At 41.3% G+C, this 27120-nt stretch overlaps 1 protein-coding gene across 3 annotated transcripts in view; it reads left to right on the top strand.

Annotated features, from left to right (window-relative positions):
• The window catches only part of flrt2 (fibronectin leucine rich transmembrane protein 2), a 60807-nt gene extending 33963 nt beyond the window's left edge, over positions 1-26844 (top strand). For 2 of the 3 annotated variants that reach the window (XM_028040147.1, XM_028040146.1), the window contains exon 2: positions 20838-26844. In XM_028040147.1, coding sequence (XP_027895948.1) covers positions 21250-23229 — 1980 coding nt within the window. In that variant the 5' untranslated portion in view covers positions 20838-21249 and the 3' untranslated portion in view covers positions 23230-26844. Of the gene's footprint in view, positions 1-17274; positions 17877-20837 lie in introns of those variants that run through there. The other variant, XM_028040145.1, reaches the window with a different exon arrangement.
• Positions 26845-27120: the final 276 nt, after the last annotated feature.

Here is a 27120-nt window from a genome sequence, read left to right as displayed (position 1 = left end):
TAGAGTGCCTTTCGTCTTACGAGATCTTCCTGAAAAGCTGCAGCACATTGCCAAAGCCTTCAAACGTCTGGGGAAAAAAGTTACGGTATGTCTCTAACTTTGGAGACCTCAAGATTATTAATCTTTTGCACAATTTTTAGTTAAATACCACAATTTACCAGTATTGCTATAGATTCTTCACTGGATTTGTCTACATTTGGACTGGGCTTGCCGACATTCTACATATACTCACATTCACCTTCCCATCAATGCCCATCAGGTGCTTAATAAGAGCATTCCCACACCATGATGCTGCCAACACCATTTTTCGTGTTGGGAATCGTTTACTCCAATTAAAGTTCTGAAGTTAATTTTTCAATAGATAATGTGTCAAACTAAAGGCCCGCTGACCAAACCCAGACGACCAGACGCTTTTATGTGGCCCTCTAGACTCTAGATATAAAATCAAATAAAGCAATGTATCTGTATTGTGCTAAATTACATGAAGGTGAAAAGATGTTAAACATACTTTGATTTCAGTGAGTTGTCGAATGCAGAGTCGACTATTTTAGCAAAGCTTCTCGAATGTCTATCCTTGGATTTCTTGGTTCTAGTATTTTAGTATATTTGCACCTTCAATTAAAAAAGTTAAGTATTCTTTAATCCCAGAGGTAAAATGAATGTTGTGACTCATATTCAATTTTCGTTATCAAGTCGCTGTAGATGCTGACGGCTCTAGCTCCTGTAGCAGTCTGTATTACAGTGGTTCTGTAGAAGCATCTGACTGAAGACACTGTTGCCATGTAACAATTTCATGAAGAGGACGCTTAAGGTTGTCTGTAGTTTTTTTATTTATTTTTTTATTTTATGAAGAACCTAGTTTGATGGGTTTTTGTACATCTAACTGATGTACTGCTTGTTTTCGCACATAAAAACGACCGCTAGCTCATCTGCATGAAATAAACGTGAAAAACAGAGTTGTTGTTTTTATTTCAACACCTGGCACCTGGAGAACTCCATAGAGGAGCTGACAGTGGTACAGCAAAATGAAATTAAGCAGAATTACAGAAATACCTCTCTAGTGTCTACCTTCAGTTAACCTTAAGATGCTGGTTATTAAAAAAAAAAAGTATTTCTATAGTTTTTTTTTTTCTTTTCCTTGAGATCAATTACTGTACATATAAATGTTCCTTGTGGTGAAAATTACAGAGTCTCCCATAAAATTACTCTGTTATTTTACGACACCAAAAAAAAAGAAACAACGAACACTTAAAACGGTGCCAAAACCAACAAATTCAAATGGCTTTAATCCGTTTGCAGCCATTAAAATAAGCAAATCCTCTTCACACAGCTTTTGTCCAAGCCTGATGTTTATGTGACAAGCACGCCGCGTTGACATGACAACCCAATTGAGCCGTCTGGCGGGGCACCGTGCTTAATGTCACTTTGGTCAACACTTTCCTATTACTTCCCTGTGAGCGTTGCCAGAAACCGCCGCTGGCTCCCGCGTTCAGCCTGTCCCTTTCTTTTTAGTGCTGTTATTCTGGGCAGTGGGTCCTTATAAATAATTAATAAAGACCAACTGTGGGACGCATTCATCTTAACGCATGGTGGCACGGCGGACAGGTGCGCGGGCCCGTTCCTACCTTTTGTACGACAGAGCAATTAATCTGCTTTGTGCCAGGTTAAGAGCAGAGAGTGGACCACGGGACGAGACAAATGGAAAAGGCCAAAATGGAAAGTCATGAATTTTACAGTGAACTCCAGCCAATGAGCACCTGACCTCGGTTATCTTTACTCTTCCTCCTTTTTTACCCCTTCACCTTTTTTTTTTCTTGAAAGGAAAAAAAGAGTCAATAGGGAGAGACTTGTGAAAAAAACAACATATAAATCAGTAATGTTCATACAGTGCCTAGCAAAAGTATTGATACTGTAGGTGTGCGATACTGAGTATCTAACGGAATTGATCTGATACCAAGTGAATACATGACCAGTATCAACAATATTAATACCAACACCGAAACATATTATTTATGTTTGATATAACATCAAACTAATGACCTTCAGGTGTTTTTGTGGTTTGACTTTTCAATTATTTTGTTAAACCTTTTTGAAAAATTTGGACAAAGCTTATAGCTGTCTACAAAACACTTTTAGAATATACTAACAGAGGCTGAAAAAGCGTTGACCATCCAATAAAAGGACAACGAAGCCTGGTGAAAACCAGCCCCTCGTTTGCTTCGTACAGAGTATCTGGACCATTGACGATTGGGAAACGATTGCTTGCTGGAGTCATGAACTCAGTTGCAGTTTTAAATGATTGGATCTGATTTTACCAAAGCGTTACTGTTTGGCTATCACATATGTAATTTGTGAACAAAGCTACGCTACAAAGCTTGGCGGAAATTATGTGGGCTGTAAACAACCTGCGAAATGAAAGAAACACTGAGCTGAACGACATATTTGCCAGTAATAAAGTGTCTCAAACATTCTTCTTGGTCTGACTTCAATTGCTCAACATTTGGAAATCCAACACTGGCTTCGTTTGCTTTCTCCACTGACATTGCTAAACGGAAACCCTACGTACAGACCTCAGTTTTAAAACCAATTGACATTGTTCATAAATTTCCCTTCTGTTCGCCAATTGGCACTGTTGAAATTCTGCCGGAGAAATTTAACTCAATAGGAGAAATCCCAGACGGAGCACTGAAGGGAGATGAGAAACGAGCAGAATCCCATAGGAAGGCAACAGCCAGATTAGCAACAATGCTAAAAACCCAGCTAAAGCGACAATGAGATTAAAAACGTACAAGTTTGACCAAAGAGACGCTGTCCATCCTACCTAACGTTGAGCTATTTTGCACAGAAGAACTGACCAAACCTTCATTCCTTATTAGTACAAATCTGGTAGATTCTCAAAAGACTCTGTATGCCAGAACTTTCTGATTTTTATTTGTAGCAATTCAAAACTCGTGTACCATTTCAACTCAAATTCAATTTTGTCATAAAATCTTGGTTAAAATTCATAGAGATTTGTTCTTTTAATGTGACAAACTAAGGAACCACTACTTCAGCCATCATAAAGGTATGAGCCACGTGCGATTCATTTACAACGGCACGCTCCAATTAACGTGGGCATGGTGGCAGGCGCCAGAGATGGGCCCACTGCCACCTGAGAGGGAAGGAAGGAGCCATGAAAAGCAATCTGTCTGAACTGATTGCTCGCTTCGAGCTCTTCTTCTTCTTCCTCCTCTTGGCCATCGTACCTCATGGGGACATGAAGGCCGGGCAGAGCGACTCGTTCTCTGGACGTCTCTGCAGCGTCCTGCCAGCGACGTGGGGCGGAAGCTCCCATCCACGTCGAAGGATGCCCTCGGGAAGTTTCAGAAAATTACTCTCAAACCGGTCATCGAGTGGAGGGGAGCTGATGAGGACGAGGAGGCGAAAAACCCACGGCGACCAGATGGAACCGCAGATTGTCTTAAAGGGGAAGAGGGCTCTGCAAAAACAAAAAACCTGATATCAATGCAGTCTCTTGCCACGCTGTCCAGGCCGTTTAGTTTGAGGGGGAACGATGGCAGGAACGCCACGAGTGCGTGAGAGAGAGAGAGAGAGAGAGAGAAAAGTCTGTCGGAGGGGAGTTTCGCCTCGACTTGAGAGCAATATTCCCGAAATGAAAGCAAATGAACACTTTCCAGACTTTAATATCACAGCGCATTAAATTACGCTCGAGCGTGCCAAGGCCAATACTGTGATTGTTACCAGAGTAAATAACATGAAAAAGTACGATGATGATGAATTAACAAGAGGAAAGAAACGCATATTAAGACCTGGGATAAGAATATTGGATTTCGGCTGGTGATGGGAGAAGACAAGCGGCGGTATCTGCGTGGCGAGGGATTAAAGGCTGCAGCTTCTGACAGCATAATTATATTTTTAGTTGTGTGGGGGGTTTTTTTGTTGTTTTTTTTTTTATTTCTCTGAGCTGGTTCACCTGCCTGCTGATGTAATCTGGATTTATCCAAATTCCCACCTCACACACTGAGAGCATTTCAAATGCTGAAGGGGGAATGACAAAAAAAACAAAAAGAATAGATAATTGGGGACAAAACAATGCCTGCGTTTGGACGCAACGCGAGCCTGAAAACGTCTCTCTCCGCTTCAGAGGCAATTAAACGTCTCCGGGAGGGATAGAGATTGGCAGAGTGCTTCATCTGAAACTGAAGAAGTGGAAGCGGGAGTGAGCAGCCTCATCTCCAGAGTGCCCCGCATCCGGTTTGATAACCCAAAACCTGCCGCTGTAAATTAAAAGGAAAAAAAAAAAAGAAAGCATAAATGAAATAAAAATCCAGGTAAAAAAAAAAAAAAGTAAGAAAACCAGCGGGTTCCCTCGATCATCCTCCTGTAATTCACACATAAAAACCCAAACATGACAGTTACACTCCACTATATGCTTAAGATGGAGTAATTTCTCCTTTAATTAAAATACAGCAATTAATAAGTGTCTCAGGCCACATGAGTGTAAATTGTTGTGAGACATCTTCCACTCGGCACTAATTTAAAAACGGCGCAACAATGCGTTAGCTGTCAGAGCTGGGGGGGAGGGGGGGGGGGAGGTTCTGGAGGAACTGTGTGTTTTGGTGTTCTGGGGTTTAGTTAATTAGTTGGAGAGGAAAGCCAAAGATAAACACAGATTGTCATTCAAGCGCAGGCGGAGCTTTTAAACAGCTGCAAGGACCCGATCAAATCAAGGTGGTGCTGAGACGGAGCAGAACGCCGCCGCTGTGCTGAGCTTCATTTAAACGCACCGGGCTTCACATCATAGGTCCTTGTTCTACATACAGACTACTGTTCTAACATGATTAATGCCTCTAATTATAAAGTTACATGCACTTAACACTATAAAGGTATATTTCAATAGTTTGCCTGCTTTATAAAAAGAATACTGCTACAGTGATTCAACTCAAACAAATGACATCTATGCAGATAATTTCAGACACAGTCTGTGTTTTGTTTTGTTCTTTTATTATAGATTATATATAATTAAAAAAAAACCAAAGGTGAGTGTCTCGATCTTCTTTTTTTTAAATCACCAAAGAAGACGTCACTAAATGTAATTTCTAATGGCTACATGTTAATGGAAAGCTTAGTGGAAGGAAAAGGTTTGGTAGACGAATACACGGCACTGTGTATTCGTGATTTGCTAAATTGGGTCTCAAACAATTTAAATATACCACTGTCAAACATAAAAGGAAGCCGCAAAATGTCACTTCTAATGAAGACGACTACATAATATTTGGAAGTTTAGTGGACGGAAAAAGTTTACCAAAATGTTCCAAAGGGACAAATAGTTTTTTTAAATTGGGTCTCAAATAATTTAAATGTACCACTGACAAAAAGAAGCTACAAAATGTAATATCTAATGAAGGTAGCTACATATTAATGGAAAGTTTAGTGGAAGGAGAAAAAGTTTGGTAGAAAAAAAGCTCCAGAAGAACAAATATGAGGTAAAGTAATTTGCTAAATTATCACTGTATAGACATTCTTGTGGTTGAAAACCTTTTGCTAAATTATACTTATATGCAGGTACTTTAAAAAAAAAAAAAAGTTAAAATAAAAATGTATTTATTGTGGAATAACACTACCTGATGGAACCATTCAATATGAGTTTTGCTTTAAAATAAACTTTTCTGTTATGCTCTAATGCATTTGTATGCATTTGTAAATTTGAATAAATGTAATAAAATTTAATCCACAAAAGCTTGTCAACAATCCCCATATTTGAAGAAAATAATTGGATTGCATTAGACTGACTGCTGACGAAGACAAATGAACCATTCATTTATTTTCGAGATTTTTGGATATTATATACTACCATAAAGTCATGTTTCTTCATTAACCCACTATATATCAGCTTTGGTCTGCATAATCTGATATTTTGTTTGTTTTTTGTAAATGCTTTATGTCCATTACTAATGTGCAAGCTACATCTGCAATAATCTACTGAATACTTTTCCAAATGTAACAAAAAAAAAAAGTCCCTATTTTTATGCTCCTCTGTAATAGAATTACTGAACTCACATGAGCAGCATAAAAGACAATTGGTTGGAAACAAAGAGGCATATGGCTTTTATAGTGCGTGAATTCTTAAAATGTCTACTTTTTCTTTTTTTTCACTCTGTCCTCTATGGACAACAGCATGAGGTCAAGAAGAGGGAAAACAGGGGAGATTATTTCTCTGGACAGAATGTTGCCGGTTCCAAGTGAATCTGGGTCTGCTCTGGTGAAACTACGGCAACAACTGAGCTAAAGATAGCCAGCAGAGAAGCAGGTGACGGGTCACCGTGCTTCCATAACTTCTCATTTCCCTCTTCCTTCATAATTGAATCAATAATCTGCGTCAGACCACTCTGCTTCCAATTCCATCTCAATGATTTGCAACCGCAATTCTAAAGTATATCTCGAAATTTACGGAAAACATAGAACTGATGTCCCTGCAGATGTCCTTTCTCATAAAAAAAAAACAAAAAAACTGAAGTAAAAATAAAAATCTAGAAAAATTGTTTTGCATTTGCATGAAGGCCTCTTTACTCTGTTGCTCATAAATAAAATCCAGTGCAACTAACCTCCCCTGAGGTCGCCTAATTACTAAAGTGTAATCTCAGCAAATGTGCGTTTGATCTAGTCTCCGTATCGATCCAGGTGTTCTCTAAAGGTTTGTTGGTGAACTATAGTGAACAAATAGCATCTTGAAGATCAAGGTGCCCAGCAGACAGGTCTGGTTGCAGATGTTTAAGCTAGTTAGGTTATGAAATAGGATCCCAACTTTCGGACATATCAAGGAGGGCTGGAAAAAAATCCAGAGTTTTGGAACCGTTCAAGAGGCAAAAGCACCCAAAAAGGTTAGAAGTATCGGTTGTCAGGCTATGGACACAGAAAATATGTGGAAGAACGTCCTTAGGTCAGATAAGCGAGATTTGAATCTAGCAGAATTGCATAGGAAGCCAATGGCGACGCTCAATAGGACCCACAACCAATGTTGTTTTGGCTCTATGGCAGATGGTTTTCCAGTTGTAAAACGTATCTTTTTCCTCCCACCTCACTCACATCCACTGCTTTGGGTGGGTCTATCACAAAATCCCAATAAATTACACCAAAGTTTATGAAAAGAATTAAGGGAATACTCCATCAATGAGTTCTTTAATTTCATATTATGTAGCATTTTAGTTTTCATTGTCAAAGCTCAAAGCTATGAGCAAACTTTAATTGAGGTGAGAAGTTCGTTGAGTATTTCTTTCTTCTCTTGTCCACTGTATGTTGAGTCAGTGCTGACCTGCGTTTGAGATGATGTGCTAAATGTAGTGATTAATACCCTCCACCCCCCAGGTTTTTTCCTTGCTTATCTGCCTTCAGTGTCTAAACATGTCTGCACTCCTGTGTGTCACTGAATGACTTATCTGACACATTCTTGTCCTCACCGTTGGATCCCCGTGATCAACCCTGACTACATGTCTGTGACCCCCCCAGCTTCTGTCCCTTCTGCCTTGACTCATGGCGGCTACAGAGTTTCGCACAGTTTAGCCCAGCAGGCCACGGCGGGCCGCGTCCTCCTCGCACCCACACAGAAGACTTCCTCTCTGCTCGAGTCAGAAACGGGGGAAATTTGGCCCAGATGTGACTTCAAACAAAAGAAAAGCTGCGGGGATTGGAGGTGGGATCAGGCCCATCTTTCGCCTGACCCCGGGACCTGCTCCTTCCTGGCATCTGTCTATTTTTCTTCTCCACTGCATCTCTTCTGTGCTGAGCTCTTCAAAGTTGTTTTTTTTTTTTTTTTTCCATTGCTCCTTTAATGGCTCGTAGAAGGACAAGGCTGTTTTTAACAAGTGCTGATCCGTCTGACCGGCCTTGTTGCCGAACATCATGCGCAGAAAGATTAAGAGACGACGTGATACAAGATCAGTGTCTCAAAGAACTTTGTTCTCCTTTGAACTATCAATCACGGCGTGCATTGTTCTCTGGCTTTCCTCCCCCCTCTGCTTCCTCAACTCATACACTGTGACAGTACAATGGACTTTGAGTAAGTAAGTGTTATAATTCACTCTAATGAAGGTCATTGTTATTGTTTGAGCTGCTGAGCTCAGCATGAGCTTTAGCACAGATACGCCAACATGGTCATTTTTTCTAGCAATCTTGAAAGCTTGGAATGCGGCTCTGTGAAGCTATTAAGACTCAAAATGCTAACACCTGCATCAGAGTTCCTGCACATTTTTCCAGTTTCCACACTGATCCATACACAAATGGCTTGTTTTGCTGCTTTTCTCTAGACTCAGGGATATTTTAGTCCAGAACATTTAAGTAGATTGGATTTTTGTCGTTGGTTTGCGCAGGACGATGGATTCACACAGGAGTCATTGACAGCTGCTAGCAAGAAGCTAAAATCTGCTAATACTTCAGATGCCATCAAAAAATGCTTACCACTACAAATAGATTAATACACACCATGGAAACTGTCTTAATATGTGCAGTCTTCCTAAGTCCTACTGGGCATGTCACGATAAATGTTGCTGGACAATAAATTGTTGCAGAAACTATTATAAACAAAAACAATATTGTTGTTTTGAGACCATTTTCAAGTAGATACATTGATAATTGCAAAAATAATGCACGTTTGCTCTTTCAAAGGTCAATAAAGTGTAATTTGTAACGAACAAGTCACACAGGAACTGGAAGATGCTTAAATGACCAAAGACAAAATAAAGCCACCAAATAAAAAATAAACCAAAAACAATAAATAAGATGGAAATAAAAACTAAATTCAGCCAGTACCATAAATAAAACAGATTATGAATTCCAAACAAAATTGGCCTCTAAAAAATGTTAAACCCATTTGAATTGACCTAATTTTAATTTGTCTTAAGATTAATTAATGAATTGGTTATTGCGACACACTGCAAAAACATAAAATCTTACCAAGTATTTTTGGTCTAGTTTCTAATGTAAATATTATAGTAAACTTGAAATAAGACAAAAAACTAAGAAGTTAATTACAAGTTCTTATATTGTTGATAAAAACAGTAATCCTATTGGCAGATTATTTCTCTTATGACATGGGAAAATGTCTTATTAGTGAAATAATCTGCCTATGGAACAATAACCTTTTCATCAATATTAAGGAATTATTGACTTAAAGTTATTTATTGACTTTTTGTAATGCAGGTTAAAAATGAAATTAACAAAGGGCTTTAAATGGAGAAAACAGTCAGGAGAAAAGCTGGAAATAATCAACTTTGAAAAACCCTGAAAACCTTAAATGGAACAGCTTGCTTTGTGTTACTTTGACTACAAACACATCAGTGTAACATTACAGTTAAAAATATGATATTACATGGCAGCTATCTGATATACTAAACAGTAGGAGGACAAGGATGACATGGCAGTTCTGTCAGAGCGATTTTTTTTCCTTCTTTTTTTTTTACCTCCAAGGTTGCCCTCCGTCTGTGACGGCCCCTCCCACCTCCTGCCATTCCTCTTCCCATCCCTCTCTCAGCAGAACTACAGGGGCTCGCTTGTTGTCAAGTCGGTGGTTTTACAGCCTGGCATCAGCACAGGGCAGCATTCAGCGAGGATCGCGCGCTCCCTCCTCGATAAATTCACATCCCAGACCTTGCTTACTGCAAGCACCGCCACATATGAAATGGCCCTGATTGAGTGCTGCTAGGCCTTCTGACAGCTTCCCCATCTATTTTAGACTTTTTTTAAATTCAAAAATAATAAATCTTCTGCTGATAAATCTTCTCGCCACGCGTCATATCGCACATGACATTTTGCTGTACAGTGTCTTTCAAAATTATCTATGTCCTCCGAATACTTTTACATTTTTTTTCTCTTATTACAAACCACAATCTGTAATTGGAGCATGTATCTGTAATCATCCTTTATTTCAACATTAGAACTCCATTTTTTCCTCTTTCTGCAGGTCTTGACTTATATTCTCTCTGTTTCTTTCTCTCTTTTTTCCCTTTAAACCCTTTCCTCCCTCTTTTCCATGTGTCCATTAAATTTGAAATAAATCCAAAGCAATTTCTAATAAAGCATATACATAAAAAAAAACAACAACTAGGTTTTGAATCAAAAGTTTTTCGACCAGCCTTGCACATCTTGCAACTGAATGAATTCATTTTCTCCCAGCCTCAGTCAGACTGGATGGAGAACATTTGTGGCTATCAATATCTCAAGTCTTGCCATTGATTCTCACATGGGTTTAGGTCTAGACTTTGACTGGGCCGTTCTAACACAAAAGTAACCAACATGTCTTTTGCAGCTTCTAACATATTTTTTCCCCCCCACAATTGTCCTTTATTGATTCAAATGTCCTGGTCTCAACATATTGACAATATAATTACCACAATGGACAAACACTACAAAAACACAAACTCTTATCAAGTCTATTTCTAGTAAAAATATCTTGGTACACTTGAAATAAGCCAAAATTGCATTACAAGCAACTTTTGATTACGATATCTGGGCTTGTTTTAAGTAAATTCTTTAGTATTGATGAAGAAGCACTAATTCCACTAGTAAATCATTGCACTTGTAACATGGGAAATTTGTCATACGTTAAATAATCTCCTTCTGGTACTAGCAAAAATGCATATAAATCCAACATTGATTGTTGTGAAAGAGCAAATGAAGCCCTACTTAGTTTTGCACTTTAACAAATCCCAGTTAAAATATGTTTAATGTTGTCATTGTTGTGTTAGAAAATGTAAGTATAGTTTTTCATCTGTAGCCCTGATACATTTGAACAATTAAAGAAGGTGTGGCTGGAATATAATTTAACCTTTCATCTCAGAAGATGAGCTTTCTCATCTAAATGACATCATATCCTGTTTAGTTGCTGTATTCCCTCCAGTTAAGAGACTTTGTGACCTTTAGAAACTGGCCCAGTGGTCAACCAATTGCTATTACACTATATGAAAGGAGAGCAAACAACAAAATCTCCTTAAACAGCAAAAAAAGATATTATCAATGTAAGCAAATTCAATAAAAGTACGATGGAAAGCGTGCTCCTCACATTTTTGAGGAGTTGAACTCGGTCTCAGAGCAGATAATGAACTTCTGACAAACACATAAACATACGGTAACAGTGTTAATCTTTCATGTGCCACATTCTTGAGAAAACGTAATCTGCCTCAAATGACATCCTGATGTTTAAAATGAACAGACACAAATACTTTATTTGAAGGAAAACTGAGCTGTAGCTTCATTTGTAACATTCTCTGTACAGCTGGGTAAAACGCCGCCGTGCTCCATGAGCAAAACATACGGCGTGTTGTTGACTGACTCGTCCGGTCGGCTCTCCTCAGAGCCCCGCCGCGGCGTGAGCCGTATGTAGATTGATAATCGACAGGGGCAGACGTAATTACACCGCCTCGGAAATTAATGAATGCATTGATCGCCCACTCTAAACACAATCAGCATATTTTTCCTCAAAGCCTGGCGAATCTCGAGCGACGGAGCCCGATTACATCACCGCTCGCCGTGATACTGTGGTTTCCCACACTCGGGCTCCTGAGAAGGGTCTCGCCAAGACTTGCCGAGGGGAAGGGGGTTTTTAAACACTCACGCTGTTGGCACCTTTGAAGTGCCTCTCGGTGTCCAGATGTAAATTCATGCAGGAGGGCGGCGGGGAGAAATGTGATAAGCTAATGATGTCCTCGGGGACTGGAGTGGATACAACCAGGAGGAGAAACATATCTACATATCTAACTGGATCGTTTTTTTCTTTCTTTCTTTTTTAAAGCCCATCTACTCTCCGTTAGAGTCTGGGGCCTGAGCAGGAGCAGATGGACGGAGCAGGCTTTGAAGTTCTCTGGGGTCATGGCTATCTGTAGTTTTATCACGCCACACATGCGTGCAGAGTAAATATGCCACACCAAAACACAGGGCAAGGCAGGGGGAATTTCCAGTCTGAGATTTGAGAGAGGACGCACATGGATGTTTTACCATTTTACTCTGCCTTTATGGAATGTGGATAGAAAAAAATGCCCTGCAAAGGGATTGAATATACCTACATTTTGTGCCGTTAAAAAAAACACAAATTCCAATGTACTTTATATTTTTATGGAGTAGAGTAAATGTAGGATAAGGAAAATGAAAAGAAAAGGTTTTTTTTACAGTTTTGCCACTTAAAAATGCACCTTCCTATTTATCTGTTATTTCTCTATTGAATAAAATCCACAGATCATCAAATTACTCACTAAATTCCACCTGTGGAGGAGTCGGCTCAGGTGGAAGAATGTGTTGACATGACAACCACTCATTGTGTGAAACATAACTCTTTGGAAAACATGTAAAAAAGCAAACATGCAATACACTATTATACACATATCTTGGTACTTATCCGATACCATGCTAATACAGGAAAAAATATCGCCGATACTGATGCCAATACTTTTTGAGTTCGATATGTCATTAAACGTCTGACCTCTAGGTGTTTGTGTTTTTTTTCCTGTGAATAATTTTGTTCAAATGTAGCACTAAATGCAAAGTTTATAGGGAGCTATAAAATATTCTAAGAACATAACATGAATTATGTGAATTTTTCCTAAATAAAGTACAAAATATTATATGAAAGCAAATCAAAACAACATTTTTGAAGTAGAGTTGAGCCTAACCCTAACCCTAACTTTAAAAATAAAAACAATTAAAAGATCCATGCTACCGCGCTAGCATGGATCCAATATTTATACCCATTTGATGTCTATTAACCGATATGTTGGCTCGTTCCGCCTCTACTATACATCCTGCACACACCACCTTCATGCTCAAGCATGGTGATAGCAGCGTCATGCTGTGGGGGTTATTTTTGTCAATAGAAAAGCTGCTTAGGAATAATTAATGGATCAGGCTCTAGAAGGAGGGCTGCACAGTGGCGCAGTTGGTAGAGCTGTTGCCTTGCAGCAAGAAGGTCCTGGGTTCTCTCCGGCTTCCTCCCACACATGCCACCGTTTTCACAGTATGCATGCATAAAATACCAAAAAGTTAGATGTTCGTAAAAATTTGAAAGTGTAATATCACAAAATATTAAGAACTTAATTGGGTGTGAATACTTTGACAATACAGTGCACAGCATGCAGTCATCAAACCTTAAACGAATGCACCAAACAGACTCACTTAATCAGAATAATACATTTGTTTTAAAAAAAAACAAACTAAAGCGCTAATACTGTTCCAGCCTTTTCACACGTAAATGCCGGCTCGGCTATTTTGCTTGGCAACAATAAACACAATTAAATTAACGGGCCGTATAATGGCACCGGTGTGTTTGTCCTCTCAGGGCCCCTCAGGTAGCTGTAATTTTTATTCTTATTTGGCTGCTTGAAAGAGACATTCCATAATGCGGCGGCGGCGAACGAAGTGCACCGCCGCGAAGCACGTCCGTCAAAGGGAAAATAAAAATAGGCCGTTTCCTCTAAATTCACTCAATCAATAATGCATGCCGTGCAGAGAAGCTTGATTTATGAAGGAATTAAACGTTGTGGACTGGGGCTTCGCAACAGCCGTCTGTCCTAAGGACAAGGCAGACGAAATTGGACATGAAAGGAGGGGACGTTTGGAACAACCGAATTGTCTCGTGACGGAGTTGACGAGTCGGGGCGTTGCGGCGCGTGCGCAAAATGACTGACGGCAGTTTAAACGGGAGCCTTGTTACTTGCCGGCAGTCTGGCGTGTGATTTGTATATGTTGGAACGGGTCAGTAGAAGTCAAACATTAATACCGCTCGAGAACCGGAGGCAGAGATGAAAGGGAAAATGTGCACCTGCTGACCCGTGTGGATCCTGTGACTCCCGTGTGCCTTTCTGACCTCGACTGCAAGACGGGGGGGAAACAAAGAACATGACAGGTTTCATTTTCTTTTTTTTTTTTTTTTAAGTAAAACCGGGGCCTTTGAATCTGAAAGTCTTATGGCTTTCACTTGTATTTCATTTCTTTTCTGCCTCGGTGGATATAAATTAAACAGAAACTGCAATAAAATGAAATGGCTTAAACTGATGTTCCTCTGAAATTTGATGCCTGAAATTGCATAATGGCCATAAACTACCCTGCTGCACGACTGAATCGTTTCTTCGTAGCCTAAAACAGATAAAGTATATATTCTGTCATCGTTCAGCTTTCAGGATTACATTCAACTCAGATCAAGAGTCGGTATATTGTACTTTTAGAGGTGAGTTGGTTAATAAATACTCAAAAGTGTGTAAACCTAGATAGGATGGGAATACTTTTTTGGCTTCTGTTGCCAAAATTGGTCCCTTTCCACAATCTTAGAAGCGGCGTTGAGATTAAAATGTCTATCGAGCATCTGGTGAAAAGACAACTTCCGTCAAACCTTGTTTTAAAAAAGGGGAAATACGCCTCACTGCCCAGGGTAACGTTCTGCCAGGGGGCGGCAAAAGCATTTAAAATACTTTAAGTGTTCTGCCACTTTTATATTGTTCTCCTCTGTGTTGACAAGAGTGTTAAATACTCAACTAGCAGCTAAAGCCATGACTTTACAGATTCACTCTCTTCATGATTACTTTGTGCTACTCTTATCACTCATTCAAAAATCTAAATTACTTAAGGAACAACTGTTCATAAACTATACTTAATCTGACTACTATTTTTTCATTTTAAAAAGAGAAATGTTTTTCATTACAAGATGGTGGTGGAAATACACATATCAGAAGAACAGCATTAAGATGCACAATTACTGAAAAATCTAACATTTATAAAGTTATTCTCTACAATAACAGATGAACGGGCAACACTACAGAGAGTCAAATCCGTTCAGGCACTGCACGGTGTGATGAAAAATGCTAATATTTTGATCATAGTCATGCTAGCACCATTAAGTTTTTAGGCTATGTTAACTACTAGCAAATATTTGGCACTCTGATCCATAAATTATAAGATTACGGCTGAAGTAGTAAATCCCCTGGATGTACCAAACAGGGCCAGGGTGTAACTTATAGTTTAATGTTTTCCCATTGGCTTCCTAAAACATTAGCATCTGTTGCCGCAGCCCTGTCTGTTTTTAGAAGCTAAAAACGTACATTTTATAGTTTATAGGTCAATTTTGGTTGCTTTTCCACTGCATTCTCTGTGTGAGTAGAACCAGAGGGTGGAAAGGTGAGGCGGAGGAGTAGAGGAGATAAGGAGTGCAACAGACAGGCGGGGACATCTTAGGGTTTGGACAGGCGAAGAAGAGGTTATCGGATAGATAAAGCGTGGAGTCATCAGCTTGTCACAGTTGAAAGTGACCCTGGTTGCATAAGAGGACATGGAGGGCTCCAACAAACAATTCACCGGACGACTGTCATCACTGTTGAGGCTGTAATTACTTCCTGGTGTTTGACTTGCGCTGGGAACAATTGAAGTAATGACCGAGACGAATGCGGACTCAATCAGTGGTTATTTCTGTTTCGTTTCTAAATGCACAATCCAGCACATCATGTACTCATTTCAACATTAAAGATGTTCAAACATGTTTGATTAGGGTCAAATGTTACGACCTTAACTCCACCTCTGGGTTTATCTTAGTTGGAAAAAAGTGTAAAACTTTCATGCTTTATTTCCCCATTTGTTTTTTTTTAAACATTATTTTGAGTGCATGAGAGAAAAAAAAAGAGAGAAGTAGGATTTTGTATGCATTTCATGCTAGCACTTGTGGCTAGGTGTGCCTTGCTTTAAGGAATATAGTTGTGCATGTTTCAGTGGATTACATTTGTCATATGACGTCTGAAATACGACGTCATAGTTTACGACTTCCAGCTGAAAATCAGCTGGAAGTCGTAAACTATGACTGTAAATCCAACATGGCTGCCACAGTCAAGGAACATTGAAAGTTATTTGCACACACGCTATTAGACAATATCCATTTCCCATAAAATTCAGAGAAATACTTTGATGTCGGTTTGTAACGCTAATTCTACTGGAGCTAGCATCTAATAGGTGTAATAGATTTTTAATTGTAATAGTTGGGAGTCATATCACTCCGAGCTTTTTTCTTAAACCAAGCCTATAAACCACAGCAGTGACTTAAATCCCATTTGCAGGTTATAATTATGAATTGGTGCTACTTTAAAACACTCTGTGTTCATTTTTGCTTCAAAAAATGATCCGATGATGCTAGAAAAGACGATTGTTGTGGCCCATCACCGAGGCTCCAGCAGCACAAGTGTACCCAATGCTAATGTTAGCATCCACATTTCTAAAGAAGTGTCAAAGAAGCTACATGGCTGATGAGGGAAACACTTGAAAGCTGGATAGATATAATAGCACTTTGCACCAATCGAATGGCTGAATAACCTTAACAGATTTTTAAAAATTAATATCTTTGTCGTTGAGCTCATCTCTCTATTCATTCAATAATTTGGCAGCAAAAAAAGGGTTTTTGAATTGAAAATGTTAATGTTGTTGTTAAATGGTTTGATTCAAATGTGATTAAGCGTGATAAATTACGGCTCAATTAAAGATTTTAATCGATTCTCATCGCTAATAAAACTAAAACAAATTAAACTTCATGTGATATGTTTTCTTTGTGGTCCTATAAAATACTTTGTGACAAAAAAAATGAGGGAGAGATGACGGGGCTACTGCCCCTTTAAGCCCTTTCTAAACTCGGGCAGAGAGGATGTGTTCAGTTTTGTTTAGGGGACACAGAGGAAGAGTCTGCCCAGGCCCCGATTCATGCTATTTTCGCCACTGGATGTAGGGTTAGGGTTAAACTTTAATGCTAAAAATCTTTGTTAAATTAGTTCTGCTGTGAGGGCTGATCCAGATACCCGTGGAAAACTCTGAAAAAACTCAAAGGGGTTCAGCTTTTCACTCTTTAACTCGATCACATCACGAATTAAAACCAAACTTTCGAGCGAGTTTGAGCTAATAAAATATCAACACAGCGAACAGTGCAGTTGAAGGTTTTAGCCACCAAAATCCACCAATCCAAAGAAATAAAGGAATCTTCTGTGTGGTTATTGGGGGTTTTTTGTTGGGGGTTTTTCACCGTGGATGTGACTCCAAGTCGAATGCCTGGATTTTGTGCATGAAGCGCAAATGAAAGCCGTGTTATCGCTGCGGGGTGAGGGGGGAGGCTGGGCGAATAACGCGCAAGGATCAAGTCTGTTGAGAGGCAAACTATTTTGTGCAGTTTGAGAGGCGGCGGGGAGGATCTGTGGCTTGGAGCCATCACGGAGCTGCTGGAAGGAGAGGCATTCTTCACCGTGAGGAGGGGGCGGAGGGACGGAGAGGAGAGGAGAGGAGGGAGAGGTGAGCGGAGCAGGCACGTCGCACTATCAACTGAATCCATCTTGGAAAACAGCTCGCAGGGAGTCCGAGCTCCGAGTTGCGCAGGCAGAAGAAGACTTGAGCCTCCCGACTTTTTCTTTTTTTTTTTTTCTTTTTCTTTCTTTTTTTTTTTTTAAAGAAAAACACACACGGACGGACGCAGCTGGCCGCCATGGCCCGCCGGAGCGGATCGGGAGAGTGCGTCCTCGCCGCGCGGAGACGGTGTGTGAGCGGGGAGCCGCGTTCCTCGGTCCCGGTGCGCCGCGGACTGTGCTGAGTGGAAGCGGCGGAGCTCTCGCTCTCACTCACGCAAACACACACGCACGCACACCCGGTGAAAAAGTGCGGACGCACGGACGGAGAGAGCGCGCAGGAGACGGAGGACGGGGGGGGGGACCCATGCGGGATAAAAATGTTTCGCTGTTCCGAGGAGTCGTCGGGTCCACGCCGCTGATGGGAGCCTTTTACGCACGGACACGCAGCGGGACCGCATGAAGGACGGAGGATCGGAGAGAGGGCAAAAGTTAAATGCGGTTGCGGGGCTCGAGATGGACGCGGGGTCGCAAAAGGTACGGAGAATGTCTCATGTTAAAGCGGGAGGGAAATGGAAAGAAATCCATGTGTGGCTCTGGCCTAAATGACATTAGGATCTTAGACTTTTTCTATAATGTATGTGCAAACACACAGAACAACTCAACCTCTTTACAGTCATCGCATTATACACTTTTTTTTTTTTAATTCCACATTTTTAGTTCATGTTAGTTGGATGCCGTGGACTACTGCGCTTTACGTTTTATTTTTCCTCCTTTTCTGTGATTTGGAGGAGCTTTTCGATGCTCTGCACGCTCTCCTGCCCCCGTCCTTTAGAAATAATTCATTCAGATGAACAGGGCAGCCCTTTGAAGTCTACCTGATCGCCTTCTTTTTAAACGGTCCTATCCATTTAAAATGAAGAAAAAAAAAAAAAAAGTTTTTTTCTTTCTTTCTTAAATTGCGTTTCAGGCGCTAAACCCACTCTCCTAATCGGATTGTCCTGGTCGCGTTTCACCGCGTTCATCTGGTGGTGAGAAACTGTGCTCCCTCGACTGGAAATGAAATTAAAGAAAAGAAGAAAGAGAGAGAGAGGAGGGGGAGATTAAAAAAAAGAAAGAAAGAGCACCCCCTGACGTGCTGGTTCCTGTCTGCATTTGACATGAGGGAATTTTGGTGTTTTCCTGTAAACTTGTGCTGCTTTTTGAAGGTTATAATTTGGATTCTTGGTGGCGCTTGATTCACGCTGCCATAATAATCTTAATGCTGCTGCCTTCTGCTGTTGATTCAGCCGCATTTTATCTCCTCATGCAGTTGCTTATCCTTATCCACCCCCATCGCCACCACCACCCCTGAAGCTTATTTGATTAAATTTAGCTCTTTTCAATTTAGAAAAGTAGATCACAGATGTGTGTCAAAGGATTGTTCCTCTGTCTCTGGCTCCCATCTCCACAACAAGCAAAGGCAGGGTACATTTTTTTAAAAGCGCAGCTATATGTGTTTTATATTTGGGTTGAGTTGGGTTGAACACCAGCTTAGATGATGATGGGTTCAGGAGAACGAGACAGGATGGTTTGGAGAACCGAGAATCCGGTTTTTGTTCCTAAAGGGTCCACTGACTGAACATTAGGGTCCCAGGAATCGCAGAAAGTAATATTATTTTGTTTTCTCAAAAAGAATAAACGTAGCATCACTTTCGAGAAAAGCTGTGAAGCTAATGCTAACGTCAGTGTTTTTAGCTAGCAATTAGCTAAAAACACTGACGTTATTCTCGTGGCGCTTCCTTATAATTTGTTTGTCAGTGTCTCTGTTTTCAACTGAGCGTCCAAAATATGTTCACATAAGTGACATAAGTGTTGCATGTTTTTTTTTTCAATGAGTTATTTGTAAGTTCACTCTTTGAAGCACAAGGCAATGGGGCCTATAAGAATAGACTATTCTTATAGTCCAATCTAGGTATTGGTGGCATATATACTGTAAAACAGCATATACACACAAATATATATATAAAGTGTGAGATATTTTTCATAACTAAGTAGCTATGTATTCTTTTGCTTTCATGTTTAACTAAGGGTAACATGGTGATTTCTTCACTTTCTAATCTATTCATAGCTACATAAAAGAACCTGCAGCATATTTTTACACTTCTATGTTTTATAATTGTTAGTGTAAAACACAAAACCGGGATCAGTCAGTAAGACACGATCAGTGCATCCATTGATCCATCGATCTGTTTTTTTTTTGTTTGTTTTTTTAAACAGATTTCACCCGTTATGGCTGCCAGATGTAATTCACCCAAAATTTCATTAGCAAAAGCGTCCTACTCTCCTTAAAAGAGGCACAAACTCTGCCTGTTTTCCCCAGTCCGTCTCTTTCTGGCTGCTCCAAACCGAGCAGGAACCCTTCATCTACACTCATGGCCACTGCAGTGCTTAACATTCAACTCCTCGCTCCCAACGCCGTGGCCGACTCGGGGAGGGGCTTCGGTCAAAGCTGAAAGCTGCAGATGACGACCACTATCTTTAAATCCCGCAAAGATGGAAGAAGCGGTGTTTGATGACTTGTAAAAGTCGGAATAATGGATCCGGAGGGGTGGTAGTGTGGGGGGGTGCTCAATATCTCTTCAGTGCTACGTTATAAGCCTGTATTGGTCATGCATTGCAGCTTGAAGGGGGATATGATTTTTCCAATCCCATTCCAGTTGGCAGGTCGTGTATGTCACGCCGATCCGGAGGAGGAGCCGACACGCAGTGTCTCTATTCCTCGACTGCCTCTGCTTCTCCCCAATGTCCCCGGCCTTAAATCTGCACGTCATTCCAGTCTGCTGATAATAACAAGCTCCTCTGCGGGCCACCGGCAAAACAGTCGCCTCTGTTTACTGTAAGCAGTCGTGTTTACTCGTGCACCTCTCCGTGCAACGTCTGCTCAAGCAGCTGGAAATAAAGAGAAAATAATAACAATAAAAGCAGGTTCAGCTCTTATTTATCCATCTCCCCCCCCCTCCTCATGTTGTCTTCTTCTCACCAGGAACCGTCTTGTGCATCCATGTTGGCACTTAGAAAGCCGATGTCTGTATTAGCCTTATCTCTTTTTATCATGTTTTCCATTAAGCGGGCCCCGATGTTGCTGAGAAGCCCCCGTGAATCCATGAGTGAGTGTCCTTGCAGTGCTCTATTACCTCCTTTGATAGAGCGCGAGGGGAATAAAAGCCTTCTTTATGTCTGTGAGACCGGATGTGCGAGAGCTGTTCTGAATATTTATCAGACGACGACTCTTTTTTTTTTTCCTATATAACATAGTCGGTGTATAATTCCAAACAATATGTGACCCGGGTTGTCTGTTCAAGAGACAGGGACACATAGATGGAAAAGTGTGTGTTGGTATGTTAAATAAAGGTACATAAGGCTCAGAAGAAAAAACAAGGTCCCCATTTTTCAAGAACTAATCATTCCATGAAAAAAAACAAAAAACTTATCTAGCTTTCCTTCATTTTCCCACAGGTCGCTGGATCCAAATGCCGCCCCCTGTGGGCTCTGCGGTGGTCTGGGACCAGCAGTGTGTGACGGACAGGCGAGCGAAGCCTGTGGCGGCCTTCTCCTGCGAATCTTCAAATTGGCCCTGGCTGAGCTCTTTGTGGAGCGGCGAGTGAAGGGTCCCACCATTGTTTGACGTCTCAGCATGGATGGAGTCGCCACCGTGAATGAGGCCGTAGCTCTTCAGCTGAGGACTATTTACGGGATTACTGTCTTTGTTCCCAACTAACGGTAAATTGTTGGTAGACTCTCCTTTGGTGGACATTTTTGCAGGGTCTGGGTTTTTTTTTTTTTTTTGGTGGATACCAAAATTGCCCTTTTTTGGGAGGGAGATATATACATATTTTATTTTTGGTTTTCCTTTTTTTGGTTTTCCACTATGGAGTTTCTTTCTGGACCGTGGAATAAAGATTGGGCATCATTTCTGCAGTTTTGGTTGACTGTCATCCTTAGCCTTCACATGCAGTTCAGCCCAATTGCTTCTTGCCCCCAAGTGTGCCGTTGTGACAAAGCGTTTATATACTGCAACGAACGCAGCCTGACATCAGTGCCTCTGGGGATAGGGGAGGGCTACAGCATCCTCTTCTTACATAACAACCAGATCAACAATGCCGGCTTCCCTATGGAATTTCACAATCTAGAATCCATAGAAGTTGTTTATCTGTACGGCAACCAGCTGGATGAATTCCCCATAAATCTGCCCAAAAACACAAAAGTCCTGCATCTTCAGGAAAACAACATCCAAACAATCTCCAGAGCAGCCTTGGCTCAGCTGAGTAAACTTGAGGAATTGCACCTTGATGATAACTCCATCTCTACAGTGGGGGTGGAGGAAGGGGCCTTTAGGGAGGCGCAAAGCCTTAAGCTCCTTTTCCTTACCAAGAACCACTTAAGCAGTGTTCCTATTGGCCTTCCTGAGGACCTGAAGGAGCTGCGGTTGGATGAGAACCGCATAGCTGTTATTGCAGAGGAGGCCTTTCAGAATGTGACGCGCCTGCAGCGCCTCCTGCTGGACGGGAACCTACTGACGGACGAGGGCATAGCGCCAGGGACTTTCAGGGACCTGGGCTCTCTCCGAGAGCTGGCTCTGGCTAGGAATTCCCTCACCTTTCCCCCACCCCTCTTACCCAGCCAGTCTCTGATCAAGCTCAGTCTGCAGGAGAACCTGATCGACCAGATCCCTGTGGCGGCCTTTGCCGACCTAAACAGGCTAGAAAGACTGGATATTTCCTCCAACCAGCTGCAGACTCTTACACACGGAGTGTTCGATGGCCTGTCGAGCCTAAAGCACCTCGTGGTGCGCAGCAACCCCTGGCGTTGTGACTGCTCTGTCAAGTGGGTGGTGGTGTGGCTCAAGTCATTGCCGTCCTCCATCAACGCCAGGGGGTTTGTGTGTAACAGTCCAGAGAAGGTGCGAGGCATGACAATCAGAGAGCTCACGCTGGATATTATTGAGTGCCCTATTTTCCCTGACCAAACGCCCTGGCCCACTCTCCGCTCCACACCCCCTCCTCCACCCACCACCGCCCCTATCACAACCATGATTTCCACCCTCATCACCACATCTAACCCTTACTACTTCGACTCCCCCTCTCCTCCCTTACCACCCATCCATAATAACCCCCCTGGGCCACTTCCCCCCTATGAGGATCCCCTTCAGATCTCCTTCCATGTGGTCAACTCCACCAACATCGAGGTGAGCTGGGCGTCCTATTTCACCGTCACAGCTTACAAAGTCACTTGGGTCAAAAGTAGCCAAAGGCAAAACGAAGGGATGCGGGAGAGGACGGTGAGCGGGGATCGGCGCCACCTAAGCCTCACTGACCTCGAGCCCCGCTCGGTGTATCGGATCTGCGTTCATGTTCTGGACACCCTGAACTCCTACAGGCCAGGAGAGGATACTATCTGCTCCGACGCCAGGACCAAGGCGCCCGCTTCCACTAAGCCTCCCGGACGCGAGCAAGCCCCACAGGACACCTTGAACTTCACGCTGCTCATGGCTGGGATTATAGGCGGAGCGGTCCTCATCATCCTGGTGACGCTGCTGGGCTTGTTCTGCTGGCACATGCACCGGAAGAGCCGGTCGTCCTCGACCAAGTGGAAATACAACCGCGGGCGGAGAAAAGACGATTACTGCGAGGCGGGAACCAAGAAGGACAACTCCATCCTGGAGATGACTGAGACCAGTTTCCAGATAGTGGCTCTGAACAATGAGCAGCTGCTCAAGGGAGACTTCCGGATCCAGCCCATTTACACGCCCAACGGGGGCATTGGATTTAGAGACTGTCACCTCAGCAACAACAGCATAGCCTACTGCAAGAGCAGCAACGTGCCCAGTACAGAGTTCTGCCACACGTGATGCAGTGCTCGGACGGACACGGACCAGAAACAATTGCTTAAATACACACTGTTTGTGTAGATGACATCTAAAAAAAAATATACAAAAATTCTAGTGAAATATAACTGTACCATATATATTTCCAAGATCTGTCTACAATGTAATTTATACTGTGGATAATAATGTGGGATTCTCTGCTATCTTTTTTATTCTTAGAAAAAAAAGAGACAAGTGGGTTTTTTTCTTCTTCTTTTGTTCTTTTTCTTTATAACCAGCAGGGTTTTGAAAGTCGTTTCAATGGTCAGTACTGTACATGAACATAGGTTTGTACAATCACGGCACCCTGGTGTAACTCCTGACAGACAAATATAGCATCAGCCTCAGAAACGAAAGGGCCGCTCCAGAGGGCTGGGATCCTTTGCCAACCACAAAAACAAAATATGACCTTTTCTGGTTATTATCCTCACAACTCTAAAAACGATTATTCCCTTCCACCTCAGTCACTCCCCGGTAAAACAGAGCAAGGGGAATCGAAGCACTGCTGATTAGTGTTGTAAAATTTATATACATATATATTGAATAGCAGCCAGGCAGGACGTGAGTAGAGGGTAGAGGTGACGGAATTGTGGATAGAGAATGTCAAACTTGAGTATTTGTTGAAATTTTCCCAAAAGTGCCACACGATAATAAAAAGCGTCTTTGTTCTGTTGCTTCACAGAGGAGGTTAGTCGTGACACAAACAAAAAGTCTAGAAAAGGATGTGCAGTTTTCAGCAAAAAATAATTAATGTGGGCTTAGAAGCAACAAAGGATTGTTGTCTCTAATGAGGAGACTTGAAGCTCCTTTCTAATTGTAATGTGCTCTTATCCTGTCCTTTTCTTGGCCTCATCTTTTGGCCACAAGGGGGCAGGTTTTCCTTCAACTGTGTGTGTGTGTGGGACCAAGTAATGGTAGAGCGGCCAGAGAGATCACTTTACCTCCACCGTTCTCCCCAGAGCCTTTTGCCCAGACAGCATTACTCACGCTCAAGCAGCACAGCCACGCTCATCGAGCTACTTAATGACACGGAAGCGTTTAAAACTAACAGTGTTTTCAGTGTTTGGTGGCTAAATGATATGGATTTTCAGCTACAGCATAAAGATTCCTCTGAGATTGTAGAAAGAAAGAAAGAAAGAAAGAAAGAGGGGCGAGGGGAGAGTGATGAATTTGGAGATGGCGCACACATAACGCTAATTTTACACCCACATATTTCATCCTTGTCCTGGCGTTTATTAGACATAGTGATGAATTAGAAAATGACTTTGAGATCACGCCCCGCCCATGATCACGCCGAGCACTTCGCTTAGCTCATCATTATTTATCTCTTTGTCCCCGCCCTCCCTTCTCCCCCTTTGCTCGTCTCAAACGTTTGCACCTGCTCTCTTTAGGGCGACAGTAGCTGGGAGGATGATTCGCACTCTGTCCAACCCGATTTACCCTCCATTTCTAGGCCGCATTGCTCTTGATCCCTGCATGGGCTCAATTAAAACCCTCTTCCTGCCCTTCGGCTCAGACGCTGCGGCAGCTGCAGCACTTCAGCGTGCGAGAGGTCTCCATTTATGCACTTCTTAGGACTCCATTTGATCTGACACAATTTGATTTTAAGGCGGCCAAGCTTAAAGAATTCCCGCCCACCTCTTTCCTCGTAATCCTACCAAAAAAGGAAGAAAAATATGTCAACCTTATTTTCACTTGGCCGCATGAAGCCCGCTCTAGATGAAAACAGTCTTTAACTCTTTGCGAGGCTCCACAGACGGTAGGAAACGTTTAGAGCGGAAAGCGTTCCAGATTTGTTCTTTTCCAAAATCTGAAAAATTAGTTGGTTTTGATTTTAATTCCAGCCGTGATTTACTTTGTCATAAGGCATCCCAAGCCCTACTGCTAAATAATGGATCAACATAGAAACAGCAAATAGACACTATGATAAAAACCGTTTGACAATTAGCAAACGATGACTGTTTTTCTATTTGTTTTGAAATTGAAGTTAATTTCTTAAGAGTGACGAGTCCATTTCCATCAGAAAGGATTAGATTTTTTATAAAAACACCATATCAAGCAGCATAACACCAGCAGCATTGACAGTAGCTACTACGCAAAGACTCTTGTCAAAACAACAAATTAACAGATTGTTACTACGACCTCACAATTTTCAAGTCGGATTTAGAAGTTTTATAGTAACACGTTTCAAGAATTACTTGATCATGTTTCCTGATAATCCGACCAAAAAAAACAGGAGAAAAATCTGCAGCGCTGGATGAAGCTCCCCCTAGAAGATTAACTTTAGTTGTTGGAATAGATTTTACAGAGCTGGTGAACTTTTGAAGCAGAAGAAAAAACAACACGCTTGTTCCAGATCACGGAGATAATCGGTGGAAGTATTTATCCTCAGAGTTTTGCAAAATTAGCTTCACTTGTTAGTAATTCCAGCAGCGGTTGAGGATGTTTTTAGCTAATTATATTTTGCACATATCAAGTTATTTTCTATGTCAGCCCTGGTAGATTTCTATGTTAAATCAGCTTTAAAACCTGACAGGAAACAAAAGAGAACAAAATAACAGAAAATGAGCAACAGCTTTGGGGAAAAAAAAAAAAAAAAAAGCAAAACAAGTCAGCTGGTTTCATTATTTGTTTTATGGAAAAATTTATAATTAGTGGAAAAGTTAGTTATTTTTACATTGTAGTCGTCAAACCCTTTTTTCTAACTACAGGGAAAAGCTGTGCGTTGGAAGGTTTTTGTTAATTGCCTCACATCTTCTAACAGCGTTCCAGTTGCAAATCATAAACCAGAAGCTTTAGCCAACTGCTCCGCTGGTTGACCAGACTATAGTTTTCGCATTACAAGCCAGTTTGATAATATTTTATGGCTCCAAACACCAAAAAGAACATTTTTACAAAAAGATAATCGCACAGAAGATACTGACGTTGGAGCTGATGTGATCAAATGCAACCAGTTGCTGCGACTTTCACTATGTTTTTCTTTCACTTATTCCAGTCTGAGGTGGGAGCTGTTAAGGAAAACCAGCTTAGCGCATCACAAACGTTAGAAATGGGCAGGAGGTTAAATTTAAAAAGAAAATTATTCTCTCTAGCTGATTCGTCAACAAGCATGATTTATAATTGGTCTGAGTCAGGTCTTGCTATCTAGTGTGTGCTTTGATTTAAGCTCACCAACTGGCTGCTTGCCACTCATGAGTTATCAGTTTGGTCATTAGTTTGAGAGTGAGGTATGTTGTCTCAACTTTTCCTTTAAATGTAACATAGTCGGCGGTTCTGTGTGAAACAAAATACCTAAAATAAAATTTGAAAAAACGGAGGTAAAACTGAGGTTCTAAAAAGCCAACAAAAATCAAAATGGTAAATTCTTGCTATTTCGTTTTCCTGCCAATTCAGCTGCCTTTTCATAAACCCCTGGAGAAAAAGAAAGTAATCAATAGACATTTCTAGATTGTCACAGGATATGACCCTCATTTGATCTCATTTTTTAATTCCCTCTATCCATAAACAAAATCTAGCAAAATAGTATCAAAGCACATGTCGGTTGTTGCATTCATTGGCCAAAAATTGTGGGACTTCTTAGGTTTGGTAGGTTAAAAGACTTTTAAAAAATCTAATTATTCAATTAACTCTTTTGATACGTTCAGAGTGCATTTGAAAAGTTTTTTTTTTTCCAGTAACTCAGTTCACAAAGTGAAACCCATTAGACATATTAGTTGCACATGTTTTCAAACTTTTATTTCTCTCATTTATGATATTTTCCACTTACAGCCAATGAAAACATGGCATTTAAAGTTGGAAGATAACGGACCAATGAAAAGGACAACAAAACGTTCAGATTTCAATGTTTATAGTTCAAAAATGTGGGCTTAGCAAAAA

The sequence above is a fragment of the Xiphophorus couchianus genome, chromosome 15, assembly GCF_001444195.1.
Source record: "Xiphophorus couchianus chromosome 15, X_couchianus-1.0, whole genome shotgun sequence".
In the NCBI taxonomy this organism is placed as follows: Eukaryota; Metazoa; Chordata; class Actinopteri; order Cyprinodontiformes; family Poeciliidae; genus Xiphophorus; species Xiphophorus couchianus.
Note: the sequence above shows the minus strand (reverse complement) of the source record. Positions and strands in the feature narration are given on the sequence as shown.